Source organism: Phyllopteryx taeniolatus, chromosome 8, assembly GCF_024500385.1.
Source record: "Phyllopteryx taeniolatus isolate TA_2022b chromosome 8, UOR_Ptae_1.2, whole genome shotgun sequence".
Taxonomy (NCBI): Eukaryota; Metazoa; Chordata; class Actinopteri; order Syngnathiformes; family Syngnathidae; genus Phyllopteryx; species Phyllopteryx taeniolatus.
In genome coordinates this window covers 22,860,284-22,883,558 of record NC_084509.1, presented here as the reverse complement: position 1 = coordinate 22,883,558, position 23,275 = coordinate 22,860,284, and the positions used below count along the sequence as shown (strand labels likewise).

The following is a 23,275-nucleotide window of genomic DNA, read 5'->3' as shown; positions in this document are numbered from 1 at the left end:
CTCAGTGAGGGTGCCTCCCACCCTCCGACGCCGTTCGTAATACAGACGCCATTGTCGATGGCTGGCGGCCAGTTCAGGGTGTGCCCGGAGATAGCTGGGATAGACTCCAGCAGCATAAATAAATCAATGAATAAATTAGAAATATTTTAATAGCGAGTTACTTTTCAATCACCTTGTATGTAAATAGATTGATCCCCCCTCGCCGAAACCGGGGATCGAACCCGTGTTCCCCGCGTGCCTAGGGAGGGACGGCCAGCCGACCGACCGCCACCTTTCTTATTTATAAAGATTAGATCTTATTGACATAGATACATACATTTACATTGGTACCGATAAGCTTTCACTTGTCGCGCCTCTTATTTATATATAGATTGATTTATATTGATCGCTCCCCGTCGAGACCGGGGATCGTACCCAATCGTTTATTGCTCAGTCATGGAACGCAGAGTGCCGAATTTTGCTTTTTAAGAGGCCACTGTCACAAAAACAAGACAAACAACAACCATAAAAAAATATCAATCATCAATAAAGACATCACAGCATACATTCATACATGTTCTTTGTTGTATGAAACGGTTACAAGTGAAAGAGGAGGCCTGGAGCCTCCCTCCGCCAGTCGATCATAGATGTTGTGACTGCTAATACTACTGCTACTATTAAAAACAAGAACAATATTCAACAACGTATCTATAGCTGTGGTTTTTAAAAAAACAATCAAAATACAGAGAAACGAGTAAATAGGTGGTAATACCAAATTCCTCCAGCAGATGGCAGCAGATATAGATGGCCTCCCACTATATGTTTTAATATAGTTTTCAAATATTTTTAGGTCAAAAACAATGATAAAATGAGAAAGCAAGGCTATATAAATGCTCGGAATAAATCGGAAATAAAAAAAAACAGATTCGTTTTACTGGTATATTTTGATTTTTAAAAAAGGATGCAATATGCATAAAAAAATATTTGTTTTTAAAATAAGGAACGCTTTTTTAAAATGAGGAACGCTTCACGAATTTGCGTGTCATCCTTGCGCAGGGGCCATGCTAATCTTCTCTGTATCGTTCCAATTTTAGTATATGCGAAGCCGAAGCAACGCAATTGGTATACCTGCTGGGCAGGTATATAAAGAGCACATCATAGAGCACATCCTTGAGGTCAGGTATCACCCCAGACCACTCAGACAACTCGGTGACAAAATACATGGGTGTGTATATGGGTGTATATGGAAGCTAGTTCAACAATATGTTAGTCATTATTGTGTATTTTTACAAGCAGAAATTCACAAAAAAAAACTCTCTGTGAAAACACAGGAGTGCACACACGGCAATCTGATAGGCTGCCGGGAGGATCATGCAAATACATTTGAGCGCAGACGAGTACTGTTCGGTGCAGACAAAGAGGAAGGGCCTCTTCGCTGCACCACCCCCTCGTGGGAATGCGGCCAAGGTGGGGGAGGAAAGGCTCACGCGTGCTCGCACAAGGCCTGCAGTGACACAGCAAAGCAAAACAAAGTCGAGCGTCCTGCAGAGGGAAGTAGTAATTGGTGTCAAGGAAGTATGTCGAAGTGATTCATCGCGACGGACTCAGAACTTTTGTACGTCGGGGAGGAGTTTAGCTTGGGTTGTTTGCAAAAGTTACGAAGAGTTATCGTGTGTTGGAGGACGTTTTGTTGGTGGATTTATTCAAAATCAAATCATAAGAAAGCTATTTCTTTTTCAGGCTATCGTCAGGGGAGTTTGAAATGATATAGTACTGTTTTAGGATTGTATTTTGTGGAATAGTTATGGTTCAACCTGTTACTACAGGCAAAGAGAAACATTTGAAGTTGGGGTGGCATTATTATTTTTTTCTCTCGTCTCTGTCCTTACATTACTGTATAATAATAATAATAATAACGATAACACATATGCTTTTTATTGGCTATCCATCCGTGTCTCTCACAGAAATGCATTAATGTAGTTTTTCTTCTGCTAACCACTTTTCCAGCATGCCAAAAAACACGCATATCTGCTATTCTCTTGAACGTGACCTCAAGAGGTCAAGGCCAAGCTGCGGTTACCATTGTGCTTCATCACCAGCAGAGGGCGTTGCAGCCTGGAAGAATTGATGAAGTGGAGCGACCTACGCTTTCAGAGTGTCTCTCTGAAAAAGGAGCTGAGCAATGTTGTCTTTCTGGGGTGACAGTGACGTGGCACCTCACAATTTTGTTTATGTGGATGCATTCGTTTTGAAGTAGGTTCAGTTGATTACAATTCTAATCTTGTCTACTACATGGTAGCAGATATCCACACAAATAAAAAGCACCCAACTTGGATGGCTGCGGCTCAGTAAGTAGAGTGTGTTATCCAGTGAGCGAAGGGAAGCTGGTTCGAATCGCGGCTCCGACAGTCTGCATGTCGAAGTATCCTTGGGCAAAACACTGAACCCTAAATTGTGGTGCTGGCAGCAGCTGCCCTTTGGTGGATGAATTGTGCGAGTAGGTAAATGTGAGGCTTTGTAAAGCGCTTCGGACACTTTGAAGGTGTAGAAAAAGCGCTATATAAGCGCAGTCCATTTACCATTTTTACTATTTACATGTGAAGCAGGGTACCGGTGGTATTTCAGTGAAAACTCTGAGGAAGTTGAGCCTGAGATGAGGGTAAGCATGTTCCTCTTCCCCAGCTGTTTGGAACGGAATCATCAGGCATTCCTTCATCTCAGGGTCAACTCCGCTTCTCACTTGGGCCTCAAGTTCCCTCAACAGCTCCGCAAGCCCACATCAGCAATTTCGCCAGGCTGCAACCCCCTCTGCTGGTGATGAAGCACAATGGTAACCGCACCTTGGTCTTTGTTGTAAGAAACGGTTACAGATGAAAGAGGAGGTCTGGAGCCTCCCTCCGCCAGTCGATCATAGATGTTGTGACTGCTAACTAATACTAGTGCTACTATTGTAAAGAAGAAAAATATTTAACAGCGTATCTATAGCTGTGGTTTTTAAAAACAATGAAAATAAAGAGAAACGAGTAAATAGGTGGTAATACCACATTTCTCCAACAGATGGCAGCAGATCTAGATGGCCTCACACTGTATTTTTTAATATAGTTTTCTAATATTTTTAGGTCAAAAATCATGATAAAATGAGAAACAAAGGCAGATTCGTTTTACTTCTATATTTTGATTTAAAAAAGGATGAAATATGCAGAAGAAAATATTTTTTTTTAATGAGGAACGCTTCACGAATTTGTGAGTCATCTTTGGGCCATACTCGGGGTTCGCTGATGGGTCCACGTAACTTATTAGGATGGCCAATCAGCGTACCCACCTAACTTATTAGGATGGCCAATAAGCGTACCCACCTAACTTATTAGTATGGCCAATCAGCGTACACCATAAACTCTCTACACTCACGATTGACTGTCCTCAGTGAGGGTGCCTCCCACCCTCCGACGCCGTTCGTAATACAGACGCCATTGTCGATGGCTGGCGGCCAGTTCAGGGTGTGCCCGGAGATAGCTGGGATAGACTCCAGCAGCATAAATAAATCAATGAATAAATTAGAAATATTTTAATAGCGAGTTACTTTTCAATCACCTTGTATGTAAATAGATTGATCCCCCTCGCCGAAACCGGGGATCGAACCCGTGTTCCCCGCGTGCCTAGGGAGGGACGGCCAGCCGACCGACCGCCACCTTTCTTATTTATAAAGATTAGATCTTATTGACATAGATACATACATTTACATTGGTACCGATAAGCTTTCACTTGTCGCGCCTCTTATTTATATATAGATTGATTTATATTGATCGCTCCCCGTCGAGACCGGGGATCGTACCCAATCGTTTATTGCTCAGTCATGGAACGCAGAGTGCCGAATTTTGCTTTTTAAGAGGCCACTGTCACAAAAACAAGACAAACAACAACCATAAAAAAATATCAATCATCAATAAAGACATCACAGCATACATTCATACATGTTCTTTGTTGTATGAAACGGTTACAGATGAAAGAGGAGGCCTGGAGCCTCCCTCCGCCAGTCGATCATAGATGTTGTGACTGCTAATACTACTGCTACTATTAAAAACAAGAACAATATTCAACAACGTATCTATAGCTGTGGTTTTTAAAAACACAATCAAAATACAGAGAAACGAGTAAATAGGTGGTAATACCAAATTCCTCCAGCAGATGGCAGCAGATATAGATGGCCTCCCACTATATTTTTTAATATAGTTTTCAAATATTTTTAGGTCAAAAACAATGATAAAATGAGAAAGCAAGGCTATATAAATGCTCGGAATAAATCGGAAATAAAAAAACAGATTCGTTTTACTGGTATATTTTGATTTTTAAAAAAGGATGCAATATGCATTAAAAAATATTTTTTTTAAATAAGGAACGCTTTTTTAAAATGAGGAACGCTTCACGAATTTGCGTGTCATCCTTGCGCAGGGGCCATGCTAATCTTCTCTGTATCGTTCCAATTTTAGTATATGCGAAGCCGAAGCAACGCAATTGGTACACCTGCTGGGCAGGTATATAAAGAGCACATCATAGAGCACATCCTTGAGGTCAGGTATCACCCCAGACCACTCGGACAACTCAGTGACAAAATACATGGGTGTGTATATGGGTGGATATGGAAGCTAGCTCAACAATATGTTAGTTATTATTGAGTATTTACAAGCAGAAATTCACTGAAAACAATCCGTGTAAACACAGGAAGTGCACACACGGCCATCTGATAGGCTGCCGGAGGGGATCATGCAAATACATTTGACGTCAGACGAGCGTCGTTCGGTGAAGACAGAGAAGGAAGGGCCTCTTCGCTGCACCAGCCCCTCGTAGGAATGCGGCCAAGGTGGGGGAGGAAAGGCTCACGCGTGCTCGGACAACGCCTGCAGTGACACAGCACAGCAAAACAAAGTAGAGCGCCGTGTAGTTCCAGTGCAGAAGCAGCATGCGTACAGCGAGCCGATTGAGCCTTTAGTCCATCCCCTACTCGTGCGTTGAGTTGTCTTATGAGTGAGGAGAAACAGTGTACTACTACATGGACCTTAAGATGGACATCAAGGATATTGAATAAATGCTTAAACAGCTCGCCGCACACATGTGCTGCTCCTAAATTTCACAGATAGGTGTTTATTTCTGCCAAATCTATCCTTAGCCATTTGCGAAAAACTCACCCATTCGCCTCATTTTGTGCTCTTTCTGTAACGCCCTAACATGCCACAAGATGGCGGTGAAGGCCCAGGCCAAAAGGGATAGAAGTAGTAATTGGTGTCAAGGAAGTATGTTGAAGTGATTCATCGCGACGGACTCAGATCTTTTTTATGTCGGGGAGTAGTTTAGTTTAGCCTGGGTTGTTATGTAGAGTCATCGTGTGTGTTGGAGTACATTGCGTTGGTGCATCTATTCAAAATAAAATCATCTAAACGCTATTTCTTTTTAAGGCTTCTGCAAGGGGAGTTTGAAATGATATTAAAGTGTTTTGGGATTGTAGTTTGCGGAATATTTATGGTTCAAACTATTAATGTAGGCAATGAGAAATATTGGAAGTTGGGGTGACAATTATTTGTGTTTTTTCAGTATTCTCTGTCCTTATATTACTGTATAATAATAATAATAACGATAACACATATACTTTTTATTGCCTATCCATCTGTGTCTCTAACAGAAATGCGTCAATGGGGTTTTTCTTCTGCTAACCAATGTTGCAGCATGCCAAAAAACATGCAAATCTTCTATTCTCCTGTGCGTGACCTCAAGAGGTCAAGGCCAAGCTGCGGTTAGCATTGTGCTTCATCACCAGCAGAGGGCGTTGTAGCACGGAAGAATTGTTGATGTGGGTTTGCGGAGCTGTTGAGGGAACTTGAGGCCCAAGTGAGAAGCGGAGTTGACCCTGAGATGAAGGAATGCCTGATGATTCCGTTCCAAAGAGGTGGGGAAGAGGAAAATTCTTACCCTCCTCTCAGGCTCAACTTCCTCAGAGTTTTCACTGAAATACCCCCGGTACCCTGCTTCGCATGTGAATAGTAAAAATTGTAAACGCCACCAAAGGTCGGTTGCTGCCATGCAAGGCGCTGCCAGCCCCACAGGGAGCAATTGAGGGTTCAGTGTCTTGCCCAAGGACACTTCGACATGCAGACAGTCGGAGACAGGATTCGAACCAGCTACCCTTCGCTCACTGGACGACCCACTCTACTGACTGAGCCGCAGCCATCAAAGTTGAGTGCTTTTTTTTATTTGTGTGGATATCTTCTACCATCGAGTGGACGATTGGAATTGTAATCAACTGAACCTACTTCAAAACTAATGCATCCACATAAATAAATATGCGATGTGCCACGTCACTGTCACCCCAGAAAGACAACATTGCACAGCTCCTTTTCCAGAGAGACACTCTGAAGCGTAGGTCGCTCCCCTTCAGCAATTCTTCCAGGCTGCAACGCCCTCTGCTGGTGATGAAGCACAATGGTAACCGCAGCTTGGCCTTGACCTCTTGACGTCACGCACAGGAGAATAGCAGATTTGCGAGTTTTATGGCATGCTGGAAAAGTGGTTAGCAGAAGAAAAACTACATTGATGCATTTCTGTGAGAGACACGGATGGATAGCCAATAAAAAGCATATTAGAATTATTATACAGTAATGTAAGGACAGAGAATAGAGAAAATAAAAATGCCACCCCAACTTCAAATTTTTCTCTTTGCCTATAGTAATAGCTTGGACCATAACTATTCCACAAAATACAATCCTAAAACACTTTTATATCATTTCAAACTCCCCTGACGATAGCCTGAAAAAGAAATAGCTTTCTTATGATTTGATTTTGAATAAATCCACCAACAAAACGTCCTCCAACACACGATAACTCTTCGTAACTTTTGCAAACAACCCAAGCTAAACTCCTCCCCGACGTACAAAAGATCTGAGTCCGTCGCGATGAATCACTTCGACATACTTCCTTGACACCAATTACTACTTCCCTCTGCAGGACGCTCTACTTTGTTTTGCTGCGCTGTGTTGCTGCAGGTTTCGTGCGAGCACGCATGAGGGGTTTCCTTCCCCCACCTTGGCCGCATTCCTACGAGGGGGTGGTGCAGCGAGGAGGCGCGGCCTCTGTCTGCACCAACGGCACTCGTCTGCGCTCAAATGTATTTGCATGAGCCCCCCGCCCGCCTATCAGATTGCCGTGTGTGCACTCCTGTGTTTTCAGAGATAGTTTTTTGGGTGAATTTCTGCTTGTAAAAATACACAATAATAACTAACATATTGTTGAACTAGCTTCCATATACACCCATACACACACCCATCTATTTTGTCACCGAGTTGTCTGAGTGGTCTGGTGTGATACCTGACCTCTAGGATCTGTTCTATGATGTGCTCTTTATATACCTGCCCAGCAGGTATACCAATTGCGTTGCTTCGGCTTCGCATATACTAAAATTGGAACGATACAGAGAAGATTAGCATGGCCCCTGCGCAAGGATGACACGCAAATTCGTGAAGCGTTCCTCATTTTAAAAAAGGGTCCCTTATTTAAAAAAAATATTTTTTTATGCATATTGCATCCTTTTTTTTAAATTAAAATATAGCAGTAAAACGAATCTGTTTTTTATTTCCGATTTATTCCGAGCTTTTATATAGCCTTGCTTTCTCATTTTATCATTGTTTTTGACCTAAAAATATGAGAAAACTATATTAAAAAATATAGTGGGAGGCTATCTAGATTTGCTGCCATCTGCTGGAGGAATCTGGTATTACCACGTATTTACTCGTTTCTCTGTATTTTGATTGTGTTTTTAAAAACCACAGCTATAGATACGTTGTTGAATATTGTTCTTGTTTCCAATAGTAGCAGTAGTATTAGCAGTCACAGCATCTATGATCGACTGGCGGAGGGAGGCTCCAGACCTCCTCTTTCATCTGTAACCGTTTCATACAACAAAGAACATGTATGAATGTATGCTGTGATGTCTTTATTGATGATTGATATTTTTTTTATGGTTGGTGTTTGTCTTGTTTTTGGCCTCTTAAAAAGCAAAATTCGGCACTCTGCGTTCCATGACTGAACAATAAACGATTACCATACGATACCATATTTGCCCCCACCAGGAAATGAGCATTAGTAGGATGACTGGCTTCCTACTTACGTTTTTTCCATGCATCCATTTTCTGTACTTCTTCTCCTCACGCGGGCCGCGAGCGTGATTGGAGCCAATCCCAACTATCTTCCCACTATGTATTTTATTTTTTAAAGCTCTTGGAAGTTCAGTATATGCACATTCTTCGTTTGCTAGTTTCAATGTCACAAGAAAAACTCGTCACGCCATTTAGCCACGCAATGCTAACCCTCTCGGTTAACCGTTGACTAAAATTGGAACGACACAGAGAAGACTCGGGTTCGATCCCCGGTCTCGACGGGGAGCGATCACTATAAATCAATCTATATAAAAGGCGCGATAAGTGAAATCTTATCGGTACCAATCTATGTAAATGTATGTATCTATGTAAATCAGATCTAATATTTATGAATAAGAAAGTTGGCGGTCGGTCGGCTGGCTGTCCCTTCCTCGGCACGCGGGAACACGGGTTCGATCCCCGGTCTCGGCGAGGGTATCAATCTATTTACATACAAGGTGATTGAAAAGTAACTCGCTATTTTAACATATTTCTAAATTATTCATTGATTTATTTATGCTGCTGGAGTCTATCCCAGCTATCTCCGGGCACACCCTGAACTGGTCGCCAGCCAATCGCAAGGCACATATAAACACACAACCATTCGCACTCACATTCATACCTAAGGGCAATTTAGTCTTCAATTAACCTAGCATGCATGTTTTTGGGATGTGAGAGGAAACCCAAGCAGGCACCTGGAGAACATGCAAACTCCACACAGGCGGGGCCGGGGATTGAAACCCGCTCCTCAGAACTGTGAGGCTAACCAGTCGCCCAAGTTAAATCTTATTGGTGTCAATCTTTATCAATAAGATCTATTCTAAAATAAGATGGCTGGCAAGTATTGTAAGAAATGACTTCATTTTATAAAAATTTATATCAATATAAAATTTGATGATAAATTTATATTGGCCGGCACGGTGAACGACTGGTTAGCACATCTGTCTCGCAGTTCTGGGGACCGGGGTTCAAATCCCGGCCCCGCCTGTGTGGAGTTTGCATATTCTCCCCGTGCCTGCTTGGGTTTTCTCCGGGCACTCCGGTTTGCTCCCACATCCCAAAAACATGCGTGGATGGTTAATTGACGACTCTAAATTGCCTGTAGGTGTGAATGTGAGTGCGAATGGTTGTGTGTTTCTATGTGCCCTGCGATTGGCGACCGGTTCAGTGTGTACCCAGCACGTCCGCGACCCTAGTGAGGATAAGAAAATGGATGGATGGATATTGGTTTCATATTGAAGAGGCAGACATAATAGTAAAACACCCCAACCTTTATTTGACTGAAAAAGCAAAACACAGCAAACGACTTTTTTTAAAATTAAAAGACCCCAAAAAATTAACACACGCAATTGTCGTCATTGTCGTCATTCAAATGACTTCCAACGATTTAGAGAAGGCATTGTTTTAAAAATATAGAAGAGAAATATACTGATTTAGAGGGCTTTTTTTTTTTTTTTTTAATATCGAAGAGAAATAAGTGGAAGAAGTGGAGGCTGCGGCTGGAATTTTCCACCCGGAAGAAGTGGAGTCTGCACTTGAAGGCGAGGCTGTAGATGGAAAAGAACAAAAAAAATCACATAAACAACTTGCCTCCAAATACTTGACTCCTAGTTAGGGAGAGAAAAGGTCATAAGCGTTCTCTACTTTGCGGCTCACTGCTGGAGGATATTTTTGATTTTTTTTGCTAGTGTTTTAACATGTATAACTTCAAAATGGCACCATGATGCACTTTCGTAACTTTTAAGACATAGGAGCTGCTAATTGACTATACGCAGGAGTCTTTCATTGAAATATTTTGGCCATATATTTCAGTATACTGTAAACCTGATGCGTTATTATAATTTCCCTTGATTATTGTCCAGAGGGGGCATAAAAAAAAAATACTACATATCTGTGGATCGGTCTGATGCCACTGAACATTGTGAGGGGTTGGAAGTAAAAAAATACTCATATAAACTTAATTTTAACACTTTCAAGCCTGAACAATGATTGCTGCGTATGTATTGTGATGATGATGCATGAGGGTTAAGAGAATAATAATGCTCAGCAGTATGGCTTCCCTTCCTTCGATATTTGATGTAAGTGTAGGAGTGTGTGTGTGTCTGTGTGTGTGGGGTGGGGGGTCTTGGGGGCTTTGGAGTGGAGTGGCAGCTTCCTTCCTCCTCAGAAGGTGGCAAAGAGTGGGCAGGGCCCACAGGATAAGATCCCAAGAGAGTCCTGATTGTATCCCGGGAGACAACAATGGAAGCAAGTAAGTGGTCAGAAGTTGCAAGTCAAAGATGAGACGACGACGACAGCACCACGCTGGATGCTATTGTGTGTTGGGGGCGCGGGGGGGACTCTTGGCAAGTCGAGGCAGCAGATGGCGTGGAGATCGATGCTGGGTGCATGTGAGAGGAAAGAGCAAAATGAGAGGATGCATGGTAAGACAAATAAAAGACACACAGATGTTGTGTGTTACCCCAACATTACCTTTGATTGTGCCTTCTCCATCTTCTTCTCAGCGAGCCAGTCTTCCACTGAAGGCCCTGCCGACTGAGAGCAAAAGTGTTCGTTCCTGTAGCGACTGTGGCCAAAGGCTTTCGACTTTGGGTTTCCACAGAGCTTGCACGTGTTGAGTCGCATTTCTCCTCTTGGGACCACTGCTGCCAGTGCGGGTGCTGACACTTGGAGTGCTGCTGTTGCTGCTGCTGACATTTGGAGTGCTGAAGCCCATATGCGCCCGTATCTGCTCCTCCCGTAACCGTATGCGAGCAGCAGCGGACGCAGCAGCAGTTTCACCGGCGGCGGAGGACGAAGCAGACACAGCAGCAACACTGGTGGAGGAGGAGGACGAAGCGGACGCACGTGCTGCAAAAAGCTCTGGCAGGACAAGCCCTTTGTGAGTGACTGCCAGACCAGAGGTGTTGTACGGGTGGTTGTATTCCAGGCCTTTACTGGGCTGCACAGGCTTCTCCAGTAAAGGCTTGGATGGCGGGAGTGCCTCTGCTGCAACCTGGTCTGCAGTGGGCACCGGAAGCGACACGCACAGGCTCCTGACCAGTTCCTCCTTGCTTCTCCGGTTGTACCTATAAACAAAATAAAAAAATAAAAAGTCACTTTAAAAAACGGCTAAAATATACGTGACCGTTGTGGTGGTGGTGATGCGCACTAGTGAGCAAGTCTTACCACTGCGTAAGGGTCCGGTGGTTGACCTCCACCAGCTGGATGGGAGCGGCGGCCAGCAGCTGCACAGACCTGCAGATTTGTTTGATGCGCCCGTAGTCGCGCAACACCAGCCCCCATCGCCTCATCCGGATCCCGGCCAGGCTGCGCCCCCAAGCGTGGATGTAGCACAGTTCGATGAAAATGGCCTCCATCAACCTACTCACACTCGGGGGGTGCGCCACCTCCGTGCCCTGTCTGATGGAGAGACTACCCACAGAAAACGCCGCCACATGAGTTGCCACATGAGTTGCCGGCCTGGAAAACTCCCACATACCTTCGAAGACAAACTGTCCAGGCCCGTCGAGTGGCGATTTCTAGCCAAGGTCTTGAAGCGGCCCTTGGACGACCTGTCCTTGTGCCGCAGGGGAAGGGCAACAGGGGCCTTCAGCCACAGATCCCTGATGTTGGCCACCTGCGACGGCGTGACAAAGGAGCGTAGATGCAGCTCCACCAGCGCCGACACCAGGTGGCAGACGTGCCGGTAGCCCCCGTGTCCGTCCGGGCCGAGGACGTTCTGCGTCAAATGGACGGCTTTTGGTCAAACCGTCAAAAAAAAAGACAAATGCACGGAGAGACCTACCTCTTCTGCATGGGCATCTGGATGTGGTGGGGGCGCAGCCTCCCTGTCCCTGTCCTGGCATTCCAACATGTACATGGACAAGGCCATGAACTCCAGGTCTCCTTCGTCCTCTTCCACATCGGCCGCCCCATTGTCCTCCTCTGCCACCTTGTCCAGCCAAGCGGTTCGGGTTCCCCTCCAACTCCCCCTCCCCGTCTCGACCGGGGTCTGAATGGAGTGCGGCGCCGGTCTGGGCATACAAGTAGTCCAAGCCGATGAGCTCCCCTGAACGCGAGCAATTTCAAGTCAGAACGCGTCACGTCGGTGGGAAAGAGACGGAGGGGGTTGGCGTGGAACGCCCCTATGACTTATCGGTGTATTCCCTCGGCGGGGTGTAGTTTTCCACTAGCGTGCGATTCATCATCTTCATGGTCAGCTTTTGGAAGGCGTCGAGCAGGCGGGAATCGTAGCAGCGCATCAAGGTTGTCGATGGGCCCACCACCCCGGCTGCCCTGGCTCGGTCCACGTTCCATCGGGTCAAGCCCTCCAATAGGTAGACCTGGAAGTGGAGGGCGTTGGCCACCGTGCCTACCAAAGTGGACAGAAGGAGAGTTACGCTTGCCCGCCAACAACCCCCGCCACATAACGGTCGCGCTCCTCACCAGGAATGAAGCGGCACTGGTGGAGATGAAAGGACTCCAGGGAAGTGGAGCCTCGCGCGCACCTGAAGATCGGAAGCTTGATGCCACCTCTCATCACTTCCCCCGTCTTGGTGTACATGGCGATGCCGGGCGGGTCCTGGATGCAGACCATGTGCTGGCGCTGTGTGTCCCAGATGTGCTTCAGCACAGAGAGGTACTCCAAGCCGCGCCACATCCACTCCTCGGTGTGCCCCTCCTCCAGTTTCCGACCCAGGCGCGCCTCCTTCCTGTCACAGGTCAACCTAAACGGAAGGGAAGCAATGCAGAGATGTTAGCAACGCACCGGTCATTCGGGTCGCGAGGCGCAGTCGACGACTGTTCGGTTCCTTTCTTACTTGTACATAGGGACGGCTGGAAACTTCAGCTGGTGGGAAATGTCCATCTGCCGGATGATGGCTTCTTCCCAGGAAGAGTACTTTGGACTCCAGCAGTTGGACTCCAGGTACTCTGTGCCCATGAAATACCAATCTTGGAGGTCCAGCCCCTGCTGCACGTTCTGGCATAGCCCCGCATCGGTCAGCAGTGGCAGTGGGGGCAGGCCAGCTTTAACCGCCATCTTTTACGGCACCCAGAGCAAGAACCGATGGTGGAAGAACGCCCTGTAGGAGGTGGGGGGCTGGGTGTAATAAAGCGGCGTTTCGGGTGGTTCCACCACAGCCGGAGCTTGGACGTCAGGACCGTTTTCCCACCGGGACCTCTGATGTAGAGCGCTTTGGCCAGCCATTCGTGCTCGGTCTCCAGCAAAATTTGGAGCCAGCCCTTCGGCAGCACCTGCGACAGATGGTTGATGACGACACTCTGTTAAGTGCAAGGCACTTCCATGGGCGCCCCTGTGCCTACTTTTGTGTCGTAGGTCGACTTTCTGCTACCAGCTGTCAGCTCTCTGGCGAGTGCATCTATGGAAGAAGCGGACGCTGACGGTTCCTAAGACACTGTCAAGACATTCCTGTCAGTCTAATTTCATTGTCACTCAGACTACGCAGTAGAGACATTAAATTCACTCACGCTGAGACTACTTCCACGACGGCTGACATTAGCTGCTGCTCAGACAGCTCACCCTCTCCTGTAAAGAAACGCGTGTCAGTGTCAACGATAATTTTTAATAATGATGATCATTTCTATAACAACCGCGTTTACCTGCTTAGTACTTGGGCTGTCTGTCTCGGCCCAGGATGTACTGTTTGAAGGAGTGCATCCGCGAGCCCTGGAACACCTCGGTCTTCCTCATCCATGCCACGTATATAGGATAGGACAATTTCATTTAAATTTTCACAGGCAATAAAACAACTTACAATTGATGCTCCTCGCTGGGAGACTCATAAAGGAAGCGATAGGTCTCCTGACGGTACTCCCCGAAATCCAGCAGCCTGTCATCAATGTCCCTGATTGCCAGCGCGCCTGAGCGTCGTGCGGTTCCGGCCGGCCAGGGAGATGTCCGGAAACAGACAGGAGTAGGATACGCGGTTCCGGCCGGCCAGGGAGATGTCCGGAAACAGTCAGGAGTAGGATACCAGGGCGTCTTTCTTTCGAGCGAGGGGCAACTGCGATGTGTCTCCGCCGTCCCGTTCCTTCTGGCGAGAGGCCAGGCGTAGTCTACGTCGTTGCTCAGCAGCCACGTGAAGGTCTGGCCCTGGTACTGATCAAACTGGAGCTCACACTCATTGAGCACCAGCTGTCAGCACCCGGGGTCCCGCCGCCCTGGACCACACGAGCCTTGGCGTCCGCCGTCACCTGATCCACCATTTTGCAGGCCGTGACCGAAGCCGCAGACTTACGATGATGACTTCGAATTAGATCCCGGTGTAATTCAATGTGCCATTATAATGAAATAATGTAAAACGTGATATCAATGTACAATGATGACGAACATTTTGGCATCGTCCTACAGTACCTATTGGCTCGGGCTCGCCTGGAGGACTCCTTTGAGGACTGCAAAGTCAGCTGGGTAGAGGAAGGCTGGTACTGGAACTAAGGATGGAAATCCATTCTGCTGGGAGAAAAATAAATTCATATTAGAATTTCTATCTGATCTCACTTTACTTCACACCTCACTCACTTGCCTTGCCTTGTGAATGCAAGAGGCAATGCCCTCTGTATTCAATTTCCAAATGTGCCCGAGGTGGAGGTGGACAGCTCCTTCCCTGAGAGCAGCCAATCGGGAGGGTTGAGCTGTTTCTGCTCTTCACCGAATGGCCAGCCTAATCTTCTTCTTTCTTCTTTTCCTTTCGGCTTGTCCCATTAGGGGTTGCTTCAGTGTCATCTTTTTCCATGTAAGCCTATCTCCTGCATCCTCCTCTCTAACACCAACAGCCTTCATGTCTTCCCTCATGACATCCATCAACCTTCTCTTTGGTCTTCCTCTAACTCTCTTGCCTGGCAGCTCCATCCTCATCATCCTTCTACCGATAAACTCACTATCTCTCCTCTGGACGTGTCCAAACCATCAAAGTCTGTTCTCTCTATTTTTGTCTCCAAAACATCTAACCTGGGCTGTCCCTCTCATGAGCTAATTTCCAATCCTATCCAACCTCAACATCTTCATTTCCGCCACCTCCAGCTCTGCTTCCTGTTGTCTCTTCAGTGCCACAGTCTCTAATCCGTATCTTGGCTGGCCTCACCATTATTTTATAAACTTTGCCCTTCATCCTAGCAAAGACTCTGTTCCAACCTGCTTGTACCTGTTTCTTCACTTCCTGTCCACACTCACCATTGCTCTGGACTGTTGACCCCAAGTATTTAAGGTCCTCCATCCTCACTATCTCTTCCCCCTCCACCTCTCTCATGCATTCACATATATTCTGTCTGACGAGGTTGTCCTGTAATGTCCAGTGGTTCCACCAGGGAGCGCAGTAGGTACAGTGATACATTGAGTTGACTTTGGCTGTACTGTTTTTACTCTGCTACAGCTCTGAACCCTTCTTCAACCATGAATGGGCCAAAGAAAAGTCGATGGTGAGTGCTGAGCAGTGTTTCCAGTAACACATTACTCCCAAATTCCGCCATTTTGGCAAATGAGTAAAGTAATGCACTACTTTCTCCAGGAGAGTAGACTGCAATTACTTATGAGTCAGTAATGTTTCTCAGGAAGTCGTGAGTTGGTGCTGATGAGTCAAAAGCTCACGCTCCAGCCAACCATTGATGATAAATCACTTACAAAGACTGCTAATTTCTATATAAAGTAAAGAAAGGGATTGAGACGTGATTGTTGAGTCTAAAATGCACAGTGACGGTGCAATACCATAAAAGTGCAAAGAAATGCACGATTTCAGTATCGCCACACTATTTTTGATATTTCCCTTTGTAAAAAGTGTATTTGATTGTTGTTACTTTTTTATTTACACAAATTATACAGTTTTACTGGCGTGTTACATGCGCAATGCATTGTGGGTCATACCCAAGTGCACAGTCAAAATCGGTCATGGAGGTTAAGGACTGTCTCATTGAAGGACTTACAATACTTATCTTAAATATATTTACAATGAAAAGTGAGAACTTTCAACTCTATTGTAGTCTGGACTGTGAGCTGGTTTAACGCATTGCACGACGTCACGTAAGTAAGTGCTTCTCCCCGCCGTTAATCACCCACAGCTTTGCTAGTTAAACAGTTGCGTAATCTTGTCACCTATTCTCGCTCTTCGCAACAAAATTACGATGGTGTGAGCAATGGGGTGTGTGTGTGTGTTTGTATGCCCCCAATGTCAAACCGCCACTCACTTTCACGTTTACGTACATGCACGCACAAACGCACGATGATAGCTGGGATATGCTCCAGCACGCCCGCGACCCTAGTGAGGAGAAGCGGCTCAGAAAATGGATGGATGGATAGTTACTTTTGAAATCAAGTAATCAGTAAAGTAACTAAGTTACTTTTTCAAGGTAACTGTGGCAACAGTGATGCTGAGTTTTTAATATAGAATGGACTACTAAATACATTTTCACTGAAGGCTGTGTGTCTAATTTGTTAAGTAACCATTGCGGTTTTAGAGGAATATAACATCAGCTGTCACTTTTCTACCAAGCATGCTGATTATGCAAACAGCCAATCAACGCAGGAACTGATGGCTATGGCTCAGCGATTAAAATCAAGCTTGCAGGCTCAGCAAAACACCTTTATCTGACAAACTGCCATCTAAGACTCAATCACACAATACCCTGAAACAGGAGCTGCAGATGGAACTGATTGATCTTAATGTGATATATGGTTTTATTGTTTAACTGGTCTGTGCTTGAACATTGGTGCTTTGTAGCAGGGAAGATAAAATGTAAATCAGACAAGGGTGTGGAGTGTGCTGCTTGAAAGTTCCCAGTAGGGTGCATGTGGAGGCCACATGAAACATCTGTCGGAGATAACAGTGGCTACAAAGGATTGCTGTAAACATTTTGAGAAGCGAGAAGTGTTGAGACAGTGTCTGGCACCAGCGGCAAATGGCCATCATTCTGCATAGCAACGATGACGTCAATGGACCCTGGACCAATCAGTCGAAGACAATTCCACACTTCCTCTTTGAAACATTGTATAAGTCTGGGGCAGGAACAGATAGCTTTGTTCGGACTACACTATCTCTGCTAAGGCTAAGCTAGGGGTAGCTGCGGACCCAGAGCTCTGAAATATGTATAGACTCCTCTGTCAGGAATAAATTGGTTGGCTTTTGACACGTCGTTATAATCGTAGTTCTTTCACGAAAACGAACACGCTTGGAACCTCGAGAGTTAATAGGTGATTTTAAAACACAGGTTCGTTTAAATGGTGACCCCGACGTGATCCTGGAAGGACATCAGATAAAAGGACAGAGGAGTGGACAGGAATTCAGTTGGACTGCAATCTCCCCTGTGCACCGACAGAAAGAGGTGAGCATAAACCTGTTTGATTATATCACGAATTCTGCGCATTGGATATCATGAAATTTGGGAGATTTTTGGTACAATTGTTTCATTGTCAATAGTTACTAAGACGTTGTGTTGTTATTGTTGTGTTAATTGGAAGTCAGGGTAACAGAGGACCTGACTGGTCAGGGTAACAGTGGACCTGATTGACCAGGATAACAGATGACCTGGTAAAAGTAGGGTAACGAGGTGCCTACTAGTCCCGTCGTAGACTGACTTGAAATCGGACGCGGTTTCATCCTGTGATGTTTTGGTAGACGCGGATTTTGGGACCCCCAAAAAACGATTTAGAATAAGATGACTGTGCCACCAAAACCCTGGGGTGTGAATTGGACAGTCAAGTCTAGAGGTAATGAATGCGATATGTATCAGAGTGATTACCAGAAGTCATTGGGGGATTTGTGGATTGAAATAGAAGGTCAGTTGTTGGCTGGCATTGAAAGTGGAGAAAGGAAAATAAGATAGAAAGGCAGAAATTTACATTGTTTCATGTCGCAGATGACTTTCAGAAGGAAGAAAGAGAGGTTATTCTGAAGGGAAAAGAGATGAAGGAAAAGTTGGACACTGCAGGGTGGATGGAGAAAAGAGATTTGAATAAGAAAATACAACCCCAATTTCAATGAAGTTGGAAGGTTGTGGTAAATATAAATAAAAACACAATACAATGATTTGCAAATAATGTTCAACCTATATTTAATTGAATACACTACAATGACAAGATATTTAAAGTTCAAGCTGCTCAAACTATGCAAAGCAAAAGCCATTTATCAACAACACCCAGAAACGCCGCCGCCTTCTCTGGGCCCGAGCTCATCTAAGATGGACTGACGCAGTGGAAAAGTGTTGTGGTCCGACGAGTCCACATTTAAAATTGTTTTTGAAAATTGTGGACTTCATGTTGGCGGCACGGTAGATGACTGGTTTGAGCGTCAGCCTCACAGTTCTGAGGACTGCGGTTCAATCCCCGGCCCCGCCTGTGTGGAGTTTGCATGTTCTCCCCATGCCTGCATGGGTTTTCTCCGGGCACTCCGGTTTCCTCCCACATCCCAAAAACATGCATTAATTGGAGACTCTAAATTGCCTCTAGGTGTGAATGTGAGTGTGAATGTGAGTGTGACTGGTTTGTTGGAACGTTTTTGTTTTGTTTTGTTTTGTTTTTCCATGCACTGCCGAACTTAAATTTTTATGTATACATTTACAAAGGATGCATAACTGAATGGTGCACGCTCACTGATTCATAATGTTGAAATAATTTTAGGTTAAAAATTTGATAGCTTTGATTGTAAACTCCTAACTTTTAATGAATTACTTTTAATTACCCCAGAAGTAGATGCACCTACTTTGTTTTTCCCCAAATTAATTATGCTTTTATCCAAACCAATATACGCTACAAAATGTTTCATTGGGGGTTTAATGAAAGAGTTGTTTTTGTGTCCCACATTACAATGCGATTTGGTGGAGCGTGGTCCCACCCCAACAGCGATGACATATGGCTAAAACGTATTTCTTGGTTATCAATTGTGCTGTCTTATGTTTTGTGAATTAGGACGTTCTGCTTTTATGATGGCGGCACGGTGGTCGACTGGTTAGCACATCTGCCTCACAGTTCTGATGCCCCGGGGTTCAAATCCTGGCCCCGCCTGTGTGGAGTTTGCATGTTCTCCCCGTGCCTGTGTGGGTTTTCTCCAGGAACTCCAGTTTCCTCCCACATCCCAAAAACATGCATGCTAGGTTGATTGAAGACTCTAAATTGCCCTTAGGTGTGAATGTGAGCGTGAATGGTTGTTTGTTTCTATGTGCTGTGCGATTGGCTGGCGACCAGTTCAGGGTGTACCCTGCCTCTCACCCGAAGATTGCTAGGATAGGCTCCAGCCCGCCCGCGACCCTAGTGAGGATAAGCAGAACGTGTTTGTGAATATTGAACGTCTGAATGGGAATATTTTCCAAAAGTACTTGTAATTATTTGCACCAAAACAATTGGGAAATTTTTGAATAGCTGTTATTTATGGATTTTTAAGACACAAATATTGTGGTCCGGCCCGCTTGAGATCTAATTGGGGTAAATGTGGCCCGCGAACTAAAAGGAGTTAGACACCCCTGGTGTAGGGTAATGAATCTATATAAAAGCGCTATACGAGTTTAACGTTTTGACTTGAACAACTGTGCTCAAGAGTTATTGAGGATGAGCGTGGATCATGGATGGTCGATTATCCAAGTTTTTAAGACGCACCTGTAACCGTAAACTCAGTTTATAGCCGCAGCTCATCACCACGTGGGGGCAGCATTGCTACTCCATGTAGATGTTCATTCCAACTTCAGACTTCATATTGCACAAAACAAAAAAGCCTCCTCGGCTTGTTTAGAAAATATTTATTTCTTGTAATGTACACTGTACAAAGGCACCAAAACATATGAGACACAGTAACATCTCACCCATCACAATTATACGCTGTGGAGTCTTCCTTCTAATTTAGCTGATCAGCTAAAAAACAAAAACATATTTCAAACAGAGTGATTGTGCAATGATTCTTTCTCATATCAATGACAAAACATGCACCCATTTCTATACTACAACACAGAGAAAAACTTTGTTTTCGATAAATGAAAACTATCAATTTGATTCACGTGTTGATTTCTGCAATGATTTTTCAAAATTCAAAATAACAAATCAAACAAACAAACAAATCAGTCAATTGTCAGTACTATTTCATTTGTTTCTTTGTTTGAACATTTCAGATAAAGGATTGCCATTGGCCATAAGAGGCTTCTTTAAACCACAGATTCATTTGAGAAGTATTTTTTAATCAAAACACTGAAGTAAAACCCAAGCTATGATGTTTTCGCTATCATATTATCAATGCCTCAATTTAATTGAACTGCTACAATAACACATCCACTGTGTGCTCATTCAACCTTTGTGACAACTACATACTAGGTCTCCAACACTTTTTAAATGAGATCATGTGCTTGTGAAAAGCGGCAAATTTTATGTGAGCATTTTAGATCTTTAATCTGGGAGAAGCACCACAGGGTCCAAGAGGTTAGCACATCTGTCTCACAGTCCTAAGCTTCGGGGTTCGAATCTTCGATCCAGCTTTCCTGTGTGGCGTTAACATGTTCTTACGTGGGTTTTCTCCAGGTATTTGGCTGACGTCACACGGAGTTACTGTATTTTGCATGCAGCAGAATTGTGAAGCCGTGTGCTCCCAGCATGCATTGCGCCATGAAATGTTGAGCTGTTGCCGTAATAAAGATGTTAATCCTTAATGTTCATAAAAGATAAGGATTAACACAACATCGATAATGTGTTTATGTTACCCGTAGTTTGTTGAATTCTTGTCTTCTTTCACCTTCACGTTACATGCATGTTGCACTTTTTTTCATGAAACCTTGACTGTGGGTTGTGTGCAATAGAGTCACTTCCCGGTCTGTATGCTAGCTGAAGTCACGGGAAAAGTTTTTCGGTCCGTTTCTTTTGTAACTCATTAGTATCTTTTGATTAGTATCAAAACTATTCACTTGGTGTTTTTGCCAGTGTGTTACTGTAAAAGCCCTACACCATGTCTAGTGTAGGTTCCAGCTCAAAGTGAAAACTATGTTTCTGTTCTTTGTCACAGGAAAGTGTATAATATAAGACCCCCCCCCCAAAAAAAACAAAAAAAAACAGCTGGACCATATTGAACCATGCCAGGGACTTGATTGTTACTTGTGCTTGTCTGTAAATGTTTATACTCCTATCAATCATCTGTTTCATGGTCACAGATTAGCAACATCAATGCTCACTATTGCTGACATTGCTTTCCATCCCTTCTTTACCCATCCTATTCACACACTATTCCTACTTTAAAATATTGTCCATCCATTTTCTGTACCGCTTATCCTCACTAGGGTCACGGGCGTGCTGGAGCCTATCCCAGCTATCTTCAGGCGAGAGGCGGGGTACACCCTGAACTGGTCGCCAGCCAATCGCAGGCCACATAGAAACAAACAACCATTCACACTCACATTCACACCTACGGGCAATTTAGAGTCTCCAATCAACCTACCGTGCATGTTTTTGGGACGTGGGAGGAAATCGGAGTGCCCGGAGAAAACCCACGCAGGCACGGGGAGAACATGCAAACTCCACACAGGCAGGACCGGGATTTGAACCCCCAGTCCTCTTACACTGTGCCATTATATCTATACATCTAAATATAAATATTGAATCTAAATGTTAAATATATATCAAAATGCTGAATATATGTATCTAAATCGTTTTGGTTGAACTAAATAGTTAATATGCAAATCCAAACAGAGAACTGGAGGTACCAAAATAAAAGCTCTAGGTCAGTGTGTTTGTAGTGTCAAATAACATAAAAACCACCTTATCCAGGCAAAAGGACTCTTGGCGGCCTACAAAAATTGCCCCAAGACAACTCATCCAGGTCACAGAGGAACCCAGGACGTCTAAAGAATTGTCTCCCTTGCCTCAGTTAAGGTCAGTGTTCATGACGCAACAAGGAAGAGACTGGTCAAAAATGGTATCCATGGCAGAGTTCCAAGGCGAACATGACTGCTGACCAAAAAGAACATCAAGGCTCCTCTTAGTTTTGGAAAAAAACAAAACAAAACACAAAATCCATATGATTCCAAAGAGTTTCAGGAGAATATTGTATGGACTGACAAATATTTTTGAAGTTGTATATCTCATTACATCTGGCATAAATGTAACACAGCATTTCACAAAAGGAACATTATACCAAGAGTCAAACATGGTGATGGTAGTGTGATGGTCTGGGGCTTCTTTGTTACTTCAGGACCTGGACAACTCGCTGTGATTGATGGAACCGTGATTTCTGCTCTTCACCATTACCTTAAAAATGGCGATTCATGCTTGAAAACTCTCCACTGTTCCTGAATTCAAACAATTCCGCAAGGAAGAGTAGGTAAAATATATGTGGGTTCAGTTCCCACTCAGTGACGTTGTGAATGGGAGTGCGAATGGTTGTCCGTGTCTATATGTGCCCCGCGACTGACTGGCGACCAGTTCTGGGTGTAGTCTGCCTTTCGCCCGAAGTCAGCTGGGATAGGCTCCAGCGTCCCGTGACCCTAACCAGGATAAGCGGTGTTGAAAATGGATGGATGGATATCAAAAAAATGTCCTGGTTTTTTTTTCAGCATGAGCCGCTTTACAAACGGCACCCAATAAGTTTTGGGCCTTTTTGAAGCAGTTCTTTATGCAGTGGCACATATTCACACAGTATTTAAAGATGTACAACCCCAATTCCAATGAAGTTGGGACATTGTGTTAAACATAAATTAAAAACAGAATACAATGATTTGCAAATAATGTTCAACCTATATTTAATTGAATACACTACAAAGACAAGATATTTAATGTTTAAACTGATAAACGTGATTGTTTTTAGCAAATAATCATTAACTTTGAATTTTATGTCTGCAACAGGTTGCAAAAAAGCTGGGACAGGTGGCAAAAAAGACAGAGAAAGTTGAGGAATGCTCATCAAACACCTGTTTGGAACATCCCACAAGTGAACAGGCTAATTGGGAACAGGTGGGTACCATGATTGGGTAGAAAAGGAGCTTCCCTGAATTGCTCAGTCATTCACAAGCAAAGATGGGGCGAGGTTCACCTCTTTGTGAACAAGTGCGTGAGAAAATAGTCGAACAGTTTAAGGACAATGTTCCTCAACGTACAATTGCAAGGAATTTAGGGATGTCATCATCTACGGTCTATAATATCCTCAAAAGGTTCAGAGATT

General features: G+C 44.5%; 2 protein-coding genes, 1 long non-coding RNA gene and 3 other non-coding genes across 8 annotated transcripts in view; 1 reads left to right on the top strand and 5 right to left on the bottom strand.

The window, feature by feature from the left end:
- Nucleotides 1–990: 990 nt before the first annotated feature.
- LOC133482823 (U6 spliceosomal RNA) lies at nt 991–1,096 on the bottom strand. Its single transcript, XR_009789975.1, has one exon. It is a non-coding gene; the product is annotated as a U6 spliceosomal RNA (small nuclear RNA).
- A 2,801-nt stretch (nt 1,097–3,897) lies between these two features.
- On the bottom strand, nt 3,898–8,429 carry LOC133482595 (uncharacterized). Its single transcript, XR_009789848.1, has 2 exons — nt 8,132–8,429; nt 3,898–4,874 (listed from the first exon to the last, which is right to left on the bottom strand). It is a non-coding gene; the product is annotated as an uncharacterized LOC133482595 (long non-coding RNA).
- On the bottom strand, nt 4,384–4,489 carry LOC133482822 (U6 spliceosomal RNA). The gene has a single exon (XR_009789974.1). It is a non-coding gene; the product is annotated as a U6 spliceosomal RNA (small nuclear RNA).
- Nucleotides 7,396–7,501, top strand: LOC133482821 (U6 spliceosomal RNA). Its single transcript, XR_009789973.1, has one exon. It is a non-coding gene; the product is annotated as a U6 spliceosomal RNA (small nuclear RNA).
- A 986-nt stretch (nt 8,430–9,415) lies between the features above and the next one.
- Nucleotides 9,416–12,273, bottom strand: LOC133482640 (uncharacterized). Of its 2 annotated transcripts, none has more exons than XM_061782998.1 (5): nt 11,947–12,273; nt 11,641–11,880; nt 11,328–11,573; nt 10,632–11,227; nt 9,416–10,539 (listed from the first exon to the last, which is right to left on the bottom strand). In XM_061782998.1, the coding sequence occupies exons 3-4, from the start codon at nt 11,516–11,518 to the stop codon at nt 10,660–10,662; spliced, it is 759 nt and encodes a 252-aa protein (XP_061638982.1). In that variant the 5' UTR covers nt 11,519–11,573; nt 11,641–11,880; nt 11,947–12,273; the 3' UTR covers nt 9,416–10,539; nt 10,632–10,659. Both variants share the same exon structure in this region, with proteins under 2 accessions (XP_061638982.1, XP_061638983.1).
- A 909-nt stretch (nt 12,274–13,182) lies between these two features.
- Nucleotides 13,183–23,275, bottom strand: part of kcnj13 (potassium inwardly rectifying channel subfamily J member 13) — a 40,515-nt gene continuing 30,422 nt past the window's right edge. Inside the window, exons 5-8 of one of the 2 annotated variants that reach the window (XR_009789859.1) lie at nt 13,764–14,616; nt 13,632–13,689; nt 13,467–13,558; nt 13,183–13,397 (exon numbers count right to left, since the gene is read on the bottom strand). The gene's annotated coding sequence lies outside the window, so the exon portion shown is untranslated. Of the gene's footprint in view, nt 13,398–13,466; nt 13,559–13,631; nt 13,690–13,763; nt 14,617–23,275 lie in introns of those variants that run through there. The other variant, XM_061782996.1, reaches the window with a different exon arrangement.